At 38.0% G+C, this 19,386-nt stretch overlaps 1 protein-coding gene across 4 annotated transcripts; it reads left to right on the top strand.

The window, feature by feature from the left end:
- Positions 1 to 536: 536 nt before the first annotated feature.
- On the top strand, positions 537 to 17,419 carry LOC133613887 (SAM pointed domain-containing Ets transcription factor-like). 4 transcript variants are annotated; one of them, XM_061971791.1, is made up of 9 exons: positions 537 to 778; positions 1,214 to 1,373; positions 3,635 to 3,779; positions 6,155 to 6,181; positions 6,293 to 6,686; positions 11,297 to 11,494; positions 11,593 to 11,634; positions 11,728 to 11,850; positions 16,975 to 17,419. In XM_061971791.1, exons 5-9 carry the CDS (start codon positions 6,311 to 6,313, stop codon positions 17,151 to 17,153), a joined length of 918 nt encoding a protein of 305 aa, XP_061827775.1. In that variant the 5' UTR covers positions 537 to 778; positions 1,214 to 1,373; positions 3,635 to 3,779; positions 6,155 to 6,181; positions 6,293 to 6,310; the 3' UTR covers positions 17,154 to 17,419. The 4 variants fall into 4 exon arrangements, with proteins under 4 accessions (XP_061827775.1, XP_061827765.1, XP_061827783.1 ...); XM_061971781.1 differs by having other exon boundaries at positions 6,150 to 6,181; XM_061971799.1 differs by lacking the exon at positions 6,155 to 6,181 and having other exon boundaries at positions 6,430 to 6,686.
- The last annotated feature ends 1,967 nt before the right edge of the window (positions 17,420 to 19,386 follow it).

The following is a 19,386-nucleotide window of genomic DNA, read 5'->3' as shown; positions in this document are numbered from 1 at the left end:
ACCAGATGGGGGGATTACATCTCCTCTCTGGCCTGGGAACGCTTCGGGATTCCCCTGGAGGAAGTTGCTAATGTTGCTCTGGAGAGGGAAGTCTGGGGGTCTCTGCTGGAGCTGTTGTCCCTGTGACCCGATTCCGGATAAGCGGTTGAAGATGGATGGATGGACAATACACTGCCAGTTATTCACCCCAAAGCCAAACAGGGCATAAAATTATTGCTTTTTTTAAAAAAGGCAAATGATTTGATATTTTTTTTAACTTGTCTTGCTCAATAAACTTCAGCGCTAAACAAAAAAAAAGCACTTAACCTTTTTTTTTTTAACCCTTTGAAGGCTTTTAAGTGACAATCTGTCACTTAATTTCTGTTTTGTTTTTCTTGTCTGATGTTTCTTTCCTGTCAACACTCTCATATTGGTTGCATTTCCTGCATGTTTCCCTGAGTGCTGTATTCCCCTCACCTGCTGCTGATTGGCAGCCTGGCCACACCTGGTGCTAATCAGCAGGCTGCTATTCATGCCTGCTCCTCAGCGCTCGAGGATTGACTGTTATGTTAAGAACCTCACATGTACGACTGCTTCCTTCTCTGTTTAGTATATTAAAATCCTCTTACCTGCTCATTGTCCTCCTGGTTCCTGCATCTTGGGGTCACAAATACCGCAGTACCCGACACTTTATAACAGATGATGTCACAGTATTCAATTGAATAACAAAAACAAAGTTCTTTTGCTAATCCAGGGTGCATCCTGCCTCTTGCCTGAAGTCAGCTGGGATAAGCTCCAGGTAACCCATGACCATAACAAGGTTGAGCGCTAATGAAAATGCTGTTTCAAGCTTGGCAAAATATGTTACACAACTTCTGCATAATGACCAAGTCATGCTGCAGTTGCAGACTGGCTTGTGTTGGCTCACTTCGTCGCAAACACAGTTCAGCATGGAGTAAAATACAGTGGCTAAATGTTTCTGATGGCAGAAATATAATAGATTAGTTGTCTTTTATTCTAGGATTTATTCATGTTAAATGTGTTGTTTTGATATTCAATCCGGGGAAAAAAAGCATGCCACCAATGTTTTTTTCAGAGTGGCGAGTGCCGAAATATTCACAATAATGGACTTGATCATACGAAGGGAAATGTTTTGTGACTCATTATTGAGATAAAATGTGTAAAACTTGAGGGAAAGACCTGAGCTTGTTATCTGATCCCCTTTTCTTTTTAGGATTTCAGGTTGCATGCTCGCCTGGAGGCCTACTGGTCTGCATACTGGTCCTCTTAACGGCTCCTCTCCTGACCAGCAGCACTAAAGTACCTGAAGAAACACTTACTGCTCTTTTGCTCCGCTGCAAAGTTGCACACAAATGTGTCAGTGCAGCATGAAGGTAACATGCACACTCCAATAGGATATACTCTTGCTTGGTTTCAAGCACAACAATGTGCTATTTAGATGATTCAGGAGGAGAGGAACACACGCAACAGCTCTTTAGAATAATTCCACACTGTTTAGTTAAAGCAAACATTGACAGTTAGCTCTTCCAATACTCGCTAACCATTTTTTATTTGACTTTCCAAAACAAACTCATCAAAGTAACGCAGTTTATTTCTTTCATGTCCTTCCACTAATGTTAAGTAGCTACCGCATTTCGCAAAATGCAAAGAACATGAAAAAGAAGACGGTCAAATGGAAGAAGGAGGCAATGATAGACAATGGAGAGAGAGAGAGAATGGCAACATATTTGGACTGTCAGAAATTCAAGAAATATTAGACATATTATTAATAAACCATTTTTGAGCAGCTGGATGACTTAAAATCTGATTTGGCACCAGCATACACCAAAACAAATCAATATATCTCTTAAATTCTTGCAACACTGCATTTTCTTGTGTCTGGATCATTTCAGAGCACCCTCACAGTTAGTTATTAGGTTATGTTGTTTTTCTTCAACATCATAACATGAATCCACACCCTAGTAAACCGTGCATGTGGTTGTTTGTAGTGTTACATGTATATAAAATGAAAAAATACAAAAACATGTTGGTATGTTGGTCCTTCAATTAGGGTTCCGCATTTCTTCTCTTACACTGCAAAAAAGAGCTGGCAATATATGAGATAAAAAGACTACATTATAGGAAAAAAATGCTAAAAAGTAGTGAAATTAACCAGCTTGATAAAACATCCAAAATTAAGATTTTTTTATTCCAGAAATTAGCATGACTTTTAAAATAGAAATACGTATTTTATTCTGAAAACAAGCAACATTCAATTTGCAATTCTTAAATTAAGCATCCTTGAAATGTTGCAGAATCGATAAAAAAATACATTCTATGAGTGGAGAAAACCAAAATATCTTATTTGAGAGGTTATTTTCTCAATGTTAACATTTTTGAAATGAATAGAAAAAAAATATATAAATATCCATGCAGAAATTAAGATTAGGTAATGACTAAAAATAGGTAAATAGCTCCCAAAACTAGGGAAACGTATTGCCAAGTGGCAAATAATTTGCAGTGCACACACTCATACATGCAGGGGGTACATGAATTGTAATGGGGATCATGTCTTGCCAAAACACCAGCGTCTCCAAGTGATAAAAAGTTAACTCCGCTTCTATATTGCCTAGAAAATGTGTCGCAGACTACAGTTGTGTGCTGCTACATGCAAAAGGCCACAAGTTGGAGCATGCTGTCATAAATGTGGAGGAAAATAAGTGGTGACAGCCAGCACAGTACACTTGTCAACTGTACACCCAGTCTTAGTAGATCACTGCAACACAGTCGTCAATAAATAGTACACACAATTTAATTTAAATCATTCAATCTTTGTTTATATAGCATTTTTCATGCACAGGCAAGTGGCAACACAAAGTGCTTTTGAAAACACACACAAACGTACATACAGCAATACTGACCAGAAGCAAAACATGACAATGAGAATTTAGGAAAAATGCCCTCTTTGAGGTGTGGAGAATAACTAGAATAACGCCCTCTTATAACAAATAGTATGAAACATATAGAATTGTGTAAAAATAAAATACAAATAATACATTAATAAATGAATTAAAAAATACAATTGAGAGGAAAAATAGTAGCAATAACAGGAATAAATACAATATGAAGTAACACAATACAGAATGAAAATAAAAGTATAATAAAAAATTAAAAAAACACAAGAAGAGTTTAATTAAAAAGGTGTGTATTTAATCTTTATTTAGTACCTGCTATTTGGGATCTTAGTAGTCAATGTCAATAAGAAGACATTATGAACTTATTACAGCTATTAAGAAGCAATTTTACATTTGCACTCATAACGATATTTTACACTTAAACATTCTGATCCATGTCTTGACAATTACACAGATATATAACACTTTTCACCACACAAACAATGTTAAGCAGCACTTTTGATTTGTCAACACTGAAATTTGTAATTGAGTTTCCCAATATTTTTAGAAGACCTTGAGATAAAAAAAAAAATATATATTTAATTGTTAGAGTAACCAAATACATTTGACAATTGTAACTAAAATGGCTAAAAACAATATCAGCAGCCAGATTTTTACAAAGGCATTCAAGAAGGTATCCAACAAGGTGCCTGAAAGGTCAGAGTGAACAGAAGCACAACGGCTCTATGTTTGACACGCAGAACATCTTTGCCTTGGGGCCAAAATGACTTGGAGAGCTGCAGACGAGCACTAAAACATTTCATGGGAAAGAAGTCAGGCAAAGTGGAGCAGACACATCAGGAGTGGAAACTGAACTGACACTGATACTTTGAAAAAAGAGACAAGGTAAGATTAAAATTCACAAACCATTCTAAATATAAAATGTTACATAACAGGACCTTCTATTTGTATTTCAGCTCCATAAGGTGCAACTGAAACTTGAAATGAGTAACAAGTAGTGCTGTCAAATTATAAATTGTTCAAATCAGATTAATCACACTTTTGAATTTGGATTACCAGTAATCATAATTATACACAAGGTATTACTCACGTGCATGATTTAAATTAGTTTAAAAGAATGCAATTTGTGTCATACAGTATTTTTAAATGTCTTTTTGGAATGCATGTCATTTATTTGTTCAAAACAGTTTCATCTAAAGTCCATTCAGGCTGCATTTTGAAGTGATACTTGCTATCGGGCACCTCAGTCGCAGCCTCCTCACTCATTTTTGCACTGACGTATATGCATTGATCTTTACTTCATAAAGTAAAGGAACACGTACTGTCAAAATAAATTGGTTGAATAATCTTTGTACATAATTAATGCGATCGTTTTTTGTGATTAATAACGAGATAACTTATTTTTTACATGCCTAGGGAAATGTATGGTTGATAATATTTTTTTTATTGAAACCTAAAACTTCACTTTACTAATGATACAATGGAGTAGAACTTCCATTTCTACGGAATAATGATTTTTTTGTTTTCTTTGCACATCACAAAATGTACAGAAAGTATTACACTTGGTACTTTAGCGAGGTGTTTGTATGATTGTGTTGTGTTTGTTTTTCCTGCTTTTGCTGTGTCACTGCTTCATTACATTAATGATGAGAGGTTGACAAAACGTTATCTCACAGTAGATATCAGCATCAGGGCTCCAATGAAAACATTAAAGCAGGATTGAATAGAAAAAAATAACATTCTCATTTACAACTTTCTTGAGCAAGTTTTAGCACAAGCAGAATTCTGAACTGCAGAGTGAGAGGTGACTCCAGCTAATTGAATTATGCATGATCAACTCCAAAGTAAAAACACAAACTGTTTACTAGGGTTGTACAGTATAGCAGTATTAGTATAGTACCGCGATACTGATGAATCATATTCGGTACTGTACCGCCTCTGAAAAGTACCGGTCCCTTTGGCTGCTGACATATCGAGTAAATGTACAGCGATTAACAAATGTCTTTAGAAAATAAATAAATAAGAAATTTAATTTAAGAATAGATTCTTGAAAATTATGATTCGATTCAGAATCGAAATGTAAAGGAATCGCAATTCGGATGCGAATCGTTTTTTTTTTCCAGCACCTCTCATCGAAAGGCATTCCTGTTATCATCCTTACATTTTAGCTCATAGTTGTACCAAATAAAAGGCACAAGCATGAATGTCACCGACCAAACGCTTAAAAGACAAACCCATCTAAATGTAACTCTTATATACTAGGTCAGGGGTCGGCAACCCAAAACGTTGAAATAGCCATATTGGACCAAAAATACAAAAAACAAATCTGTCTGGAGCTGCAAAAAATTAAAAGCCTTTAATAGGTCTTATAATGAAGGCAACACATGACTTAAATGTCTATATTAGCTATAATAGCCTACTATCAAAATGACTATGTGTCGCAGGCTGACACAAATCTTCGTTGACAGAAATGTTGAAATTTAATATTTATTCTGCACATTTTTACAACATTAGAAACTATTAGTAAATCAGAGACTACTCAGAAGGTGAGATAATTCCTGGAAATTACTGGCTTTTAATGGCCGAAGGTATACATGTGTGTGTCCAAGTTAAAGGAATCGGCAGGCTGTCTTCTTTTAACAGATTTGTTATAATCTTTGGCAAGCTAGGTAATGTTTGCTGTGGTCTGGAACAACATGGCACACAAACAATCTGAAATGCAGCCAATATTACATACAGATAATGTTTCCTGAGACATGCAAAACTAAATTATATACAAAGAGGATAAAAGTAAAGGATATTAAATGAGCTCAAATATACCTACAGATGCAATATGTACATACAGCTAGCCTAAATAGCATGGATTAGCACTGACCAAATATGTCTGATTAGCACTCCAACAAGTCAATAACATCAACAAAGCGCACCTTTGTGCATTCATGCACAGCATTAAACTTTTGGAGGACAAAATGAGACAAAGGAGTAGTGGAAGATTTTACATGTAAACCAACTGCTGCGTCACAGTCCACACTATGGTGAGTTCAAGAACCGCCGAAATTAGTAGGACAAAACGAAGTTCACCAAATGCTCTCAACAGTGAAGCCTACACACAAACATATTAAACAGTGGGCTTTCTAACAATTGGGAAGGTTTATGTCATGTTTGTCCTCAAACAAAAAACATACTAAAAAATATATATTTTTTTCCCCATCTTTTTCCATTTTCAATCCTTTTTAAAAAAAATGCTCCATGGAGCCAAGAGCCACAGGTTGCTGACCCCGTACTAGGTAAATACCCCAGAAAATGCTAAGTTGACGGTTTGATTATCAAGCATATGGCGCAGCATCACCAGTACTAAACATGTCAGTGATGTCTGCCGTGAAACTTTTCTTTTGCAGCATTGCAGGAAGCTGAGAATGGGAACTTCAGGTTGTGATCACATGATCTCCACAGTACGGGACACTAGCCTGGCCTGGTTGGAGGAGACGGAGGATATAAAACCTCACCGTAGTTTGTTGCTGCTGCCAAATTTCAGCTTGCCAGGAGTCTACCCTTCCTGCCATAACAGACTATCTGGTGACGTACCAAGGATGACAGAAGCCCACGCGCCCCCTGCACCCACACTGGGGACTCCAGAGGCCAGCTCATCTATGCTCAGCCCAGGTCAGAACACTGCCCCCGTGGTGGAGGACGAAGCGGAGGAGCACTGTCTGGAGCAGGTCCAGTCTATGGTGGTGGGCGAGGTGCTGAGTGACGTCAATGAGGCTTGCAAGCTGCTCAACATTGCACCAGGTACAGCAGTTTCATACACAAACTAGAAAATTCCCACGGAAATGTTGATGGGCCAGCTATCTGTGCCCTGGACCTCTGACCGGGGGTCGCCGTACTTATTAGATGGTGCCGACATACTTGCCAACCCTCCCGATTTTCCCGGAAGACTCCCGAATTTCAGTGCCCCTCCCGAAAATCTCCCGGGGTAACCATTCTCCCGATTTCCACCTGGACAACAATATTGGGGGCGTGCCTTAAAGGCACTGCCTTTAGCGTCCTCTACAACCTGTCGTCACGTCCGCTGTTCCTCAATACAAACAGCGTGCCGACCCAGTCACACAATATATGCAGCTTTTACATACAAATAAGTGAATGCAAGGCATACTTGATCAACAGTCATACAGGTCACACTGAGGGTGGCCGTACAAACAACTTTAACACTGTTACAAATATGCGCCACACTGTGAACCCACACCAAACAAGAATGACAAACACATTTCGGGAGAACATCCGCACCGTAACACAACATAAACACAACAGAACAAATACCCAGAACCCCTTGCAGCACTAACTCTTCCGGGACGCTACAATATACACCCCCACTACCACCAAACCCCGCCCACGCCCACCAACTTAATGTTGATATTTACCTCAGAAGGCTGCAAATAGAAAAGAGGAATTCAATTTTTTATTTAAACTTTATTTAATATACCATTGATGTTTTTTCGTTTGTTTTTGAAAGTTGATTTTGCACTATTAAGTTATATAAGCGTTGCTTGTTCCATATTCAGTGTTAAAGCAAATCAGTGTAGCAAAGTGAGCAATAATTAACGTTTTATTCATGCACTTTCTCTTGCTACTTCAAGGCTTGAATGTTTGATTCATTCATTATTGTTATTTTATTTTCAAATTTATTATTAGCCTGTGGAAAAAGTTAATTTTGATATTTACATCAGAAGGCTGCAAATAGAAAAGAGGCATTCAATTTTTATTATAATTTTATTTGATATGCCATTGATATTTTTTTTATTATTTTTAGTATTATTTGAAACTCGATTTTGCATGTCACTATAAAGTTATATAAGCCTAGCTTGTTCAATATTCAATGTAAAACTTGTTTGGGTCCCTATTAAAAGGTTAATTTGTTCAAACTTGGCCCGCGGATTTGTTCAGTTTTAAATTTTGGCCCACTCTGTATTTGAGTTTGACACCCCTGCTCTAAGGTGTATGGCTGAGGAATTAGAGGGAAAAAAAACTAAATTTAGCAACAAAAAAAAAGTTAGCACTTTAATGTTAGCAAGCGTCACGTACCAAGTTATACGACGCTGGGGTAAACGGTTGCAAAATTAGCTCAAAAAGTTAACGTGCTAATTGTAGCATGCTAGCAAGCTAATGGTAGCATGCTATCAGTTAGCATGTGTCACATACCAAGTTATATGGCTGTAAGGTGTATGGCTGTCTAAGTAGACAAAGAAACGTAAAGTTAGCTAAAAATGTAGCATGTTCATATTAGTATGCTAGCATGCTAACAATAGCATGCTAGCAATTTAAATGTTGGCTCTGCTCTTGCCGTACACATGCCGGCAGGCCTAATGAGCCTCTGGGGACATACACACCTTGAGTCAACTCTTGTGTTGACACAACATCAACATCACCTCTCTTTTTTCACTTCACTGTGCTGCGGTCGTTTTCATGGAACACGTTTATATGTAAACTGATGCTGTCAAAATTAACGCAACAATAACGCGTTAACTACAACTTCCTTACCATTAATTGTTTAAATTGGACCCCGACTTAATAATAATAATAATAATAATAATAATAATAATAATAATAATAGATTGTATTTGTAGAAAGCACTTTACATTGAGCAAACAACCTCAAAGGGCTACAGTGTATTGAAAAAAAATAACAATAAATAAAAAGATAATAACAAATAAATAAAATAAAAACTAGAACAGCCTAATAGCTAGAACTTGTATGCATATATCTATAAAAAGGCTTTTTTTTTTTTTTTTTAAAGAAGGGTTTTAAGCCTTTTTCAAAAGCATCCACAGTCTGTGGTGCCCTCAGGTGGTCAGGGAGAGCATTCCACAGACTGGGAGCGACGGAGCAGAAAGCCCGGTCTCTCATAGTTCGTAGCTTTGTCCTCGGAGGTTGGAGGAGGTTAGCCTGTCCGGAGCGGAGGTGTCGTGTGGAGGATTTGGGCGTGAGTAGTTCTTTGAGGTAGAGGGGGGCATTTCCATGGAGGCATTGGTGGGTTAGTAGGGAGACTTTGTATTCGATCCTGAGTGGAACAGGAAGCCAGTGAAGGGATTTGAGAATTGGTGTGATATTTTCGTATATTTCCGCACAAACAAGTTGAAAAACTTATTCGGGTGTTACCATTTGTAATGTACTGTGCAACCTACTAATAAAAGTTTCAATCAATCAATCAATCAATCAATCAATCAATCAATCAATCAACGGCGATCACTTTTTTAAGCGTGCATTAATATTTTTGACCCTCGCCCTCTTCCGTAGTTTGGAGAACAGTCTAATATGGCGTCCAATTAATGTTGAGCCACTAGCTCGAAAATAGCTCGAATAACTGCACAAAGAAATGGAGACCTTGTGGAAATCTCAGATCCTTAGCCAGGGCAAGTCTTTTTCCGCACAAGGCAAGACAAGTTTACCCTTCAATCGGTAAAATAATGCTTTTTTTCCCCAGAGTACCCAAACGAGAGAGGCTAAAAAGCACCTCTTTTTACCTTCTCTCGTTAAGGTACTTAGAAAAAAACGGGGGAAAAAAATTATTGGATTTTTTCAGAGTACCCAAACGAGAGAGGCTAAAAAGCACCCCCTTTTACCTTCTCTCGTTAAGGTACTTAGAACAGGAAAAATACATACAATAAATAAATATTATCCGTAGCTCCACTAATGACTGAATAAAAACAAAAAATAATTAAATATAAAAATAATATAAAAATAAATATGATTAAAAACGATTTTAAAGGGTAAAACCAATTAAAACAGTAAATCGAAATCAAAATTTATAAAAAAAACAAAAAAAACACAGAGGACAACAGAGGACCACACAACTCACGTAGTGTTAAAAGCCAAAGAATAAAAGTGGGTCTTAAGACGAGACTTAAAACAATTACTCTGTGTTATTCTGTGATTTTTCTACCTACATACATGTTTTCTGGCAGATTGAAATTAACTGTATTGTAATTGCAGCGGTGATATGAAGGAAGATTCGCTAACACTGAGACTAGGTTTAATACATAATTAACTTGACTTTTAAAAAAACTCTTTGTTAAAAGTCTTACTTTTTAAAAACATTTTGTTGTTCTGAAAACTGGATGACATCTAAATGAGTACCTCTTTTGCATACATAAATGACAGGATAGGATAGACTTTTATTCATCCTACAATGGGGAAAAATGTTGTTGCAGTGCAGGTAACAGAACTAAAGCGTAATGAAAAACATATAAATAGTAATAAATACTACATATTGTTCACTAATATTTATAGATAGAAGATAAAATACAAAAACCCCCCCTCAGAAACGGTAGGTACACTGGTCTAAAACAGTCTATTAAAAAGCTAGAGTATGTATAATGTGTAGTTATAATTATATGCTTTTACTTGAAGACTAGTGGGTTGTTGTGGCAACCAGCTAATGGGGATCCTTAATAAAAATAAAAATCAAATGTGAGACTCTTGAGGCATATTATTGTGGTATCTGGGGATTACTACAAGGGGTGTCCCGATACAAATTTCACTTCCAATACGATACAGATATTGGAGCCTTTAGTATTGGCCGATGCCGATATTGATACGATACAATATCAGCACGAATCATACATACTTTTATTATTTTGTGGTTTGGAATGTTAGAAAGGGTTTGTTTAAGTGAAATGAGTGAGAGAACAATGGTTTGCATGAAAAACACTAACACATTTTTATCAACCATCCTGAATGGACTTATGTTGTCTTTAAGTTGAAGTGGAATGGTAATGTTTTTTTTGCTACCCCCAGTGGTCCCAATAATTCATTAAGTTAAGCTCCTGACGTAGTGAGTTGAATGATGCGGACTCATTTGTTACTGGATACTTTCTAATACGCTTCTGCCTTTGAGAGCTTAGTATCTGTAAGTATTATGCAACTATAATTTACTTGTTTATATTGACAAATGTGGTGTTTTAGACAATATTGGTAAATTTAAGTAGACTTAATACATACACTATATTGCCTAAAGTATTTGGCCACCTGCCTTGACTCACATATGAACTTGAAGTGCCATCCTATTCTTAACCCATAGGGTTCAATATGATGTCGGTCCACCTTTTGCAGCTATTACAGCTTCAACTCTTCTGGGAAGACTGTCCACAAGGTTGCGCAGTTTCACACTCGGAGCGGAGTTTGGAGCGGGCCCCTTTCTCTTCCAACATGACTGTGCACCAGTGCATAAAGCAAGGTCCATAAAGACATGGATGACAGAGTCTGGTGTGGATGACACCCCTTATTGCCACTATACATATCGCAATACATTTCCCAGCGTTATGATAGTACATTTTCTTTCAGCTCAAGGACAGAATGAATTAGCATTAACATTTCAGAACTCTTGTCCAACTTGATCACTGCAGACCCTCTAGACTGGAGCTGCATGCACGTTTACAAGTGGCTGCTGTGGACCGAGCACCTGTACAAACTGCCACAGATCAGCCTGCTCTTCAATGAGCTGAACGGGAGGGAGCTGTGCTCTCTGACAGAGGCCGAATTCAGACAACGCTCCTCACAGTATGGAGACATGCTCTATGCTCATCTTGACATCTGGAGATCAGGTAAGAAATGTGAGAGCTAGGTAACGAACCACAGACACGGTGCAAAGAAAGATGTTTGCCATAATTCATGGAATCTTTTTTTTGGTGTATGTTTTTAGCTGCAGCAATGAAGGAGCAGTGTCCAACAGAAGCAGAGTTTGGTAAATGCAATGCACTTTTAAACAATGTGATTCCCTAAAGAGACAACCCCAATAATGTGGCTCTTAAAGGTCCATCTGTTTTTGTTTTAATAGCAAATGACAACTCGTGGTGCAACTACCATAGTCAGCCCATCCACTTGTGGCAGTTCCTCCGAGACCTGCTCCTCAAGCCACATAACTACAGCCGCTGTATCCGCTGGCTCAACAAAGAGAAAGGTAAGGAAAATACTGTATTACAAATAACCTGCCCCAGGGTCTGAAACACATCGTTGGAAACATCTTACTTGCTGAGTCATTAAGAATTACGTTTAATTGATGTTTTTTTTTCATAAATTGTTATTTATAGCTCAAATCCCAGTATTCTGAAACCAAATAATTTGCTATGGCATGACTGTTTTTCAATATACTTTTTTATACTGAGATTTTAAAACCTTTCGTGATTCCATTAGTTTAGTCGGCATATATTGCTCCTCTTGCTATGAGGTGGGTTTCCTGCAGAAGTCCTGGTTTTCAGCACTTTATTTCCTGGGTTTTCAAGTACTACTGATAGACATGAATAAAACAAATAGCCACATTAAGTTTTGTTTTTATTATACAGGAGTACCTCAACTTACAATCTTAATTGGGTCTGTGACAAAGCTCTTAAATCAAAACACTTGTCTCTCAACTCTGCCCATTGACATAAAGTGAAATCTGTCATGTCTTGGTGATCATGTTTAGTTTGGCTATGCTCTGTTTAGTTTTTGCACTCTGTCAGTTTCTGTTTTTTCACTCCCTGTTTTGTTTCCATGACTACCAATCAGTTCACCTATCATCACGACTCACGCACCTGATTCATTTGAACTCACGCACCTGTTTTCAATCACCACATGACTATTTAAGCGTGTCATTTTCTGTTGGTCAGCCTGGCGACATCACATTCATGCTCACACTCTTGACACACTCCTGATACCATTGTTCATGCTGCTCTTTGCTTCTGCAAGTAAGTTGTGTTTATTTATGCCACAGTTAGTGTCTTTTGTTTTGCCACGTTCATAGTTATGCGTAGTCCAAGTTTTTGTTCCCTGCGTTAAGTTTTGTGCCTCCACTGTGATCGCCTTTTGTTTGTTCTTTTTTTTGAGTGTTAAAATTAATTATGTATGTACCTTCACGCCATGTCCGGTCCAAATCATTTGCACCATGGGAAAACAAACCACCCCAAAGTCCCCAAGTCCTGACAAAATCAATTTAATTTGTGCCCAAACCAAAGCAAACAGCTTTTAAAAAAAACAAAAAAACAAAACATTTTAGATAACAAATATTGTATTAAAAAAACATACAAAGGTTGTGGTTATGGTGTTAGTTTATTTCGAACATGCATGCAATTACAATATGATACATAACATTTTTAAAGTTTCTCATTGCAGCATGTTCGAAAAGGAGTAGGAAGAAGCAGAGCTTAGTTAAACCTACCCCTTTTTGTTTCATAGCAATGTCTAACATTTGTTTGTGCTCTATCTGTAACACAACAGTGACAAAATAAATAAACGATTAAGTAAATTAATATTAAATACATAAACAAACAATAAATACAATTTTCATAAATAAATAGTTAAGGAAGTTATGATTCACATAAAAGGCAATGAATAATATTATGTATTTAATTTCTCAATACAGTATAAAATGTCATATCAAGATTCTTCTTCCTTGTACATTTTGGGGTTTTGGCACCAGCTGCTGGACTAGATCTGACCAATCTAAGTCTATGAGCATGATCTGATGAAGCCTACTCGGATGAGAGGCGAAACGTCTTTTAAGACAAACTTAACAGTTCAGTTGCGATCGATTGAATGCCCTGAGATTACAATGACCTGGATGTATGAGAACAATCATGGACAAACTGAGGCAGAAACTATTCACTAGGTTTGGGTTACTCCCTGCCTTCGAGGCATTACTGTGTATTTATTGAAAAATAAAAGCTGTGCAACGTGTAAACAATTTCAACAAACCAAAAATACCAACTTAAAAAACGGACAGTATTGGAGTAAATCACACACTGTTCACTTTCTTTACATTTGCACAGAAGACAATAATTTTCACAGAATTATATCAATGTCTCATACAGCATTTAGGTGGGGTTACCAATTGTTTGTTTTACTCCTGTTTGTTTTATGTTGGGTCGAGGGGGAAGAGTCGCAGCCCCCCTTTACCTACCTTTTGCTTAGTATACCGTAATTTTTGGAGTATAAGTCGCACCTGCCGAAAATGCACAATAAAGAAGGAAAAAAACATATATAAGTCGCACTGGAGCCCAGCCAAATTATGAAAAAAACTGCGACTTATAGTCCGAATAATACAGTACTTGCTACCTCTTACTTGGTATATCTGCTTGCCCCAGTATAAACTATTTGCTCGCCTAACATAATTGCTATAGCGACATCCAGTGGACACATTTAAAACAGCAGTTTCTTTAATTTAAAAATGCATCTTAATTTTACACTTACCGAACTCATCTTGTGGGCCGGATGTTTGACATACTTGACATAGAGAATATGGTTAAATCCTTTTGCTATTGACCACGGACAACATTTTAAACATGTTTGTCCAATAGCTGTTCAGGGAAGGGCATAGCCAAAACATATGTATTAAATTAGTTGGAGCCTGTTGACACCAATCACGTAACACAGATATGCCATCATATATCTTCGCTAATCAGACCTTGGTATAATATGTACAATGTATTAGCTTGCATTGGGCTGTGTCTGGCACAAATGGAAGACTTATGAACTCTACTTAATATCTCTGTCCAGCTATCCTCAGACAGACTAACACCGAAATCCCCCTCCCGAAGTGACTTAATCAAAGTCAGAGACTCAGGGCGCAAAAGACAAATATGGTTAAAGATGCGTGTAATTGAACATTTCAAAGTCGGCAGTGGTTGTCAAAAAGACATCTAAACTGTGTCAGTCGGTAAGTCCGGGAACTAAGGGAAAGTATTGCGAATAAAACTGCCAATCTGTAGATACCTAAAGAAATTTTGTTTGGGGAGTGAAAAGAGGCAAAAGTTGTGTCAATGTACAAATCTTTAATGTAGTTGATACCCAGACTTGACCACCTTTAAAAAGGCATCGGTAAGAGAGGGAGGGAAAGCATAATTAGCAGTGATTGGTGTGAGACTAGAAATAGTCTGTAAACCAAAATATTGCTTTAACTGAACCCAAATTCTGAATGAAGCTTTTACGATTTGATTTTTTGTGAAAGAGAAAGTAGATGAGTAAATGGGAGAGTGAACCAGAGCCCTAAGAGATACTGGTTTAGTTAGTTGCCTCTATAACCCACCACAGCGGGGAGGATCAAATGCTTTATATTGCAGCCAATACCTAAGAATTCTAATGTTGGTGGCCGAGTAATAAAATCTAACGTTTGGAAGTGCTAATCTTCCCGATGACTTGGGCCTTTGCAAATACTGTTTACTTAACCCGTGAGTATTCTTTTTCCAAACGAAGCCGAAAATCGGACTATCTAATTTATGAAAGACGGATTGAGGGAAAAAATTGGTATGCATTGGAACATACCGGAAGTACATACATTTTAATAGCGTTGACACGGGCCACTCTGCATACATTTAGTGAAGACCAGCACTCAAAGTCTTCCTGGATTTTGAACAACAGTGCAGCAAAGCATTCGTGTAACCTGAACAATTAAGTATGCAAATATTTTGCAAGACAATTCTAAAGGGAAAATTGCGCAGGGGATACTGCTTTACAGCAGAATTTATAGGGAATATTTCACTTTTACCCAAGTTCAATTTGTAACCAGACACTTGTCCAAATGCTTGAAGGGTTCTCGTGGCAGCCGGGACTGATACGGAGATGTCCGAGACATACAGAAGGAGTTCATCTGCGTAGAGAGAGACTTTCATCTTCACATTGTGCCTACATATACCCCTAATAAGCAGATTAGCGCGAAGCACTATTGACAGAGGCTCATTGGCAAAAGAAAAAAGCAATGGACTGAGAGGACAACCCTGCCGCGTAGAACGCTAGAGGCAAATTATTGGGATTGAATATTATTTGTCCTGACCGAGGCCTCGGGATGAATAAAGAAGCTTAACCCACGAAATACAACTGTTACCAAAGCCGAATCTCTCCAGGACGTAAAATTGATAATTCCACTCCACTCTGTCAGAAGTCTTTTCCACATCCAGATATATCACTGTCTTTTGGGTGTTGGAAGCAGACACACTCTATCAAATCAAATCAAATCAACTTTATTTATAGAGCACATTTAAAATTTACCACAGGGGTAGCCAAAAAAAATATATTGAAAAGATGGCAAAAATTAGAAAAGGAGTGCTTATTTCGAATGAATCTGGTTTGATCTGCATTAATAATAGAAGGGAGAATAGTGTCCAGACTTAAAGCAAACAGTTTAGGTGATAATAGGGCAATACAAAGTGCACAAAGAGCGATCTTTGTCTTTTTTCAAGAGGAGAGAAATTGACACTTAGTTAAGCGTTTGTAGGAGGCGGACAGATTTAAATAATTTATTGTGCATATCCAATAATAAAGGGACAAGCTTATGCCATAACCTTTTTAAAACATTCGGAAGGGTAAACATCTGGTCCCAGAGACTTACCGCTTTGTAGTGATTATGCTGCAAGATTCAGTTCCGCAGCAGTGACTGGTCTAATTCCATCGGAGCGGATTGATGAACAGAGGGGATGTCCAAATTGTTCAAAAAGTCATCCAGTTCAAGGGTAGAATATTGAACAGATGAGAAGAGAGATGAATAAAAATTATTGAACACATTATTTATCTCAAGGCCATCAGGGGTTACGCCTGAATCAGTTTGAATCTGTGTAACCTGATAGGATGCTGTTATTAGGTGTAATGAATGCGCTAAAAATTTGCTGGCCTCATCGCCATGTTCAAAGAAGTGGGATCTTGAGCGGAGCATTTGTTCAGTGGCGCGAATTGACGCAAGAACATCCAGTTAAACCTGTAGAAAGAGCCTTTCCTTGTAAACATCTGGGTTTTGATAAACAGCGTAAGAGTTTTCTAGTGAGGATATGTGTTGTCAGCTTAGTCTATTTATTCTTCCTGAGTCTTTTCTCTTGTACAAGAGATTATCTCCCCCTAATGCATGCCTTCAGCGCTTCCCAGAGCACAGAGGCCGTCACTCCGGGGGTCTTGTTCAGGAGTACAAATAAATCTATTTGACGCAAAACAAAATCCATCAAGTCTTCATTTAAAAGTAATCGTATATTTAGATGGCATGGCACACGTATGGTTTTTAGGTATTTGGGCTGTGGTGACTGCACAGTGCCATCGTGTAACAAGTTCTGTCATCTGTCCATAGGAATTTTCAAAATTGAAGACTCGGCGTATGTGGCCAGGCTATGGGGCATCAGGAAAAACCGTCCAGCAATGAACTACGATAAACTGAGTCGCTCTATACGTCAGTACTACAAGAAGGGCATCATTCGAAAACCTGAAGTGTCCCGCAGACTGGTCTACCAGTTTGTTAACCCAGTATGAGCAAGAATGACTTGGCCTTTCAGACGCCAACATGCTGAAGGATGAAAATGAAGATATGATGGACATACGCCGAGGAAACTGACAAACACGGAAGCTCCCTTGTGTATTTGCTCTTTTATTTCAATTGTAAAGCCTGCCTAACGAAATGTGCACTTCTGCCTAATATAATCTCTGGTAAAAGATGAATTCATTTTATTATTGTCTCTTCAAAAATGTATATTGTGCTTCCAGTTTTTAAATAAATTATTCTGTTGAGGGAAGAGAAATATTACATTGAACTTTGGTCCAATGAAAGGGACTAAAAACTGTTTTCCTGGTGCACATAAATCGTTCATCATGCATGACCAATTTTGAGTTTTGGAAGGCAGAAGTAAAATCGCCGCTAGTTGCCAGGCAACAATGTCACTTCATATTCTAGACTGCAAAAACAAATGGAGCTCCTCTACATTTATGATAAAGAAGATGGTGGCGGCTAATTTGACACATTATTTTTCATCTTTAGCTTTCTTGAGTCCTTCTTAGGTGCAGAGTAGAGTGGCCGCAACAGCTTCAAACACACAGCACAGCACCTTTGAAACGCTCTAAATCAGTGATGTCAAGGCCCGCGGGCCAAATCCTGCCCGCAAATTAATTATCTCTGGCCCCCGGTATGATATTTGATTAGTATTAAAACCGGCCCGCAGACCACAGCCGCTTGCTGCTGTTTTGCACGCACTAATACTCCATCAGTGTTGGTGCAAGGAATTTCCCAGGGACCCCATTAGGTCATAAAAGTGGGGTCCCACAGTAAATTTTTGGGGTCACACTTTTTTGTAAGGATTTTGAAAACCAATTATAAATGTATGCATTATCCTGTTATAGCTCACATTCTATATTGTGTTTTGGAAAAGGGTTGTCATAAACGTTACTTAATTCATTAAAAAGAAAAAAGAAAAACAAAATAAAAATTGTATGCATATGTAAATTTATTAAGTTATAAACATTCATTCACTTTCTTCTTTCCTTCATGGATCAAAACTTTACCGCTGGCGGTAATTTTTTTCTATATTTTTATTGAAATATTTTCAGAATGTGTTTGTTCTATTTTTGGCCAAAGTAAGGCAAAGAAAACAATCTGAAGTTGCCTTTATTTTTTGTTTTGTTTTAATGCCATGATTTTAATAGTCCGGCCCGTGTGTGCACAGATTTTCCTCCATGCGGCCCCTGAGCTAAAATGAGTTTGACACCCCTGCTCTAAATGATCCGTAACTGAAAGCACACAAGCAGCATAAAACAGATGCAATGGGAAAATGTAGCAAATCAAAAAGGCTGAAATCATATAAATGCTACAAGATGAAAATAAAAAATATAAAAGCAAAAGAAAATGCAGCAAATTACAAAATCATACACAAACCACCTCCTGAAGTCCACTGTCACCTGCACAGTTATGAGTGTGTTCAGCTCCAGATGGTTCTGACTGCACCAGAGAGCCAGCTGTTCCACCTTTTGTCTGTTGGCAGACTCATCACCGTCCAGGATAAGGCCGATGACGGTGGTGTTGTCTACGAACTTCAAGAGTTTCACAGAAGGGTCATTGGTGTAGAGCATGGGTGTCAAAAAGCCAAAAGTGCAAAAACAATAATGTTCGTGTTGGAGGAGTTGTGAATGAATGAAATATGAAATCCGTGCTGCAGTCTGCAGGTGTACCTAATGTTGTGGCCCAGCAGCGACTGCAGCACGGATTTCATATTTCATTCATTCACAACTCCTCCAACACGAACATTATTGTTTTTGCACTTTTGGCTTCTTATTAAATAACTTTTTTAAATAGATTCAATCTTGCACGTGGAAAATTTAAGTGTGGGCTTTAGTTGATATAACACTCCCGTCAGGGGGTGCATTCTACGCCGGGGGTGCATTATCCGGCACAACACCTAGTGCTGCAAAGGGTTCTGGGTATTTGTTCTGTTGTGTTTATGTTGTGTTACTGTACGGATGTTCTCCCAAAATGTGTTTGTCATTCTTGTTTGGTGTGGATTCACAGTGTGGCGTATATTTCTAACAATGTTAAAGTTGCTTATAGGGTCACTCTCAGTGTAAACGGTATCGCTGTTGATGAAGTATGCTTTGCATTTAAGTGTGTGTGCGTACAGGAGCCGCTCATATCTTGTGACTAGGCGGTCACGTTGTTAGAAAGGATGAACAGCGGACGTGACGTCAGCTCGTAGAGGACGTTAAAAGCAGTGCCTGTAAG

Source organism: Nerophis lumbriciformis, linkage group LG01 (genome assembly GCF_033978685.3).
Source record: "Nerophis lumbriciformis linkage group LG01, RoL_Nlum_v2.1, whole genome shotgun sequence".
NCBI classification, from domain to species: Eukaryota; Metazoa; Chordata; class Actinopteri; order Syngnathiformes; family Syngnathidae; genus Nerophis; species Nerophis lumbriciformis.
Note: the sequence above shows the minus strand (reverse complement) of the source record. Positions and strands in the feature narration are given on the sequence as shown.

Excerpts from the sequence above, each read along its gene's own strand:
- LOC133613887 (XM_061971772.1), top strand. The coding sequence starts at position 6,311 with ATGGGAACTTCAGGTTGTGATCACATGATCTCCACAGTACGGGACACT. Across the intron at positions 6,687-11,296 it reads GCTGCTCAACATTGCACCAG|ACCCTCTAGACTGGAGCTGC; the intron begins GTACAGCAGTTT and ends TGATCACTGCAG. Across the intron at positions 11,495-11,592 it reads TCTTGACATCTGGAGATCAG|CTGCAGCAATGAAGGAGCAG; the intron begins GTAAGAAATGTG and ends GTATGTTTTTAG.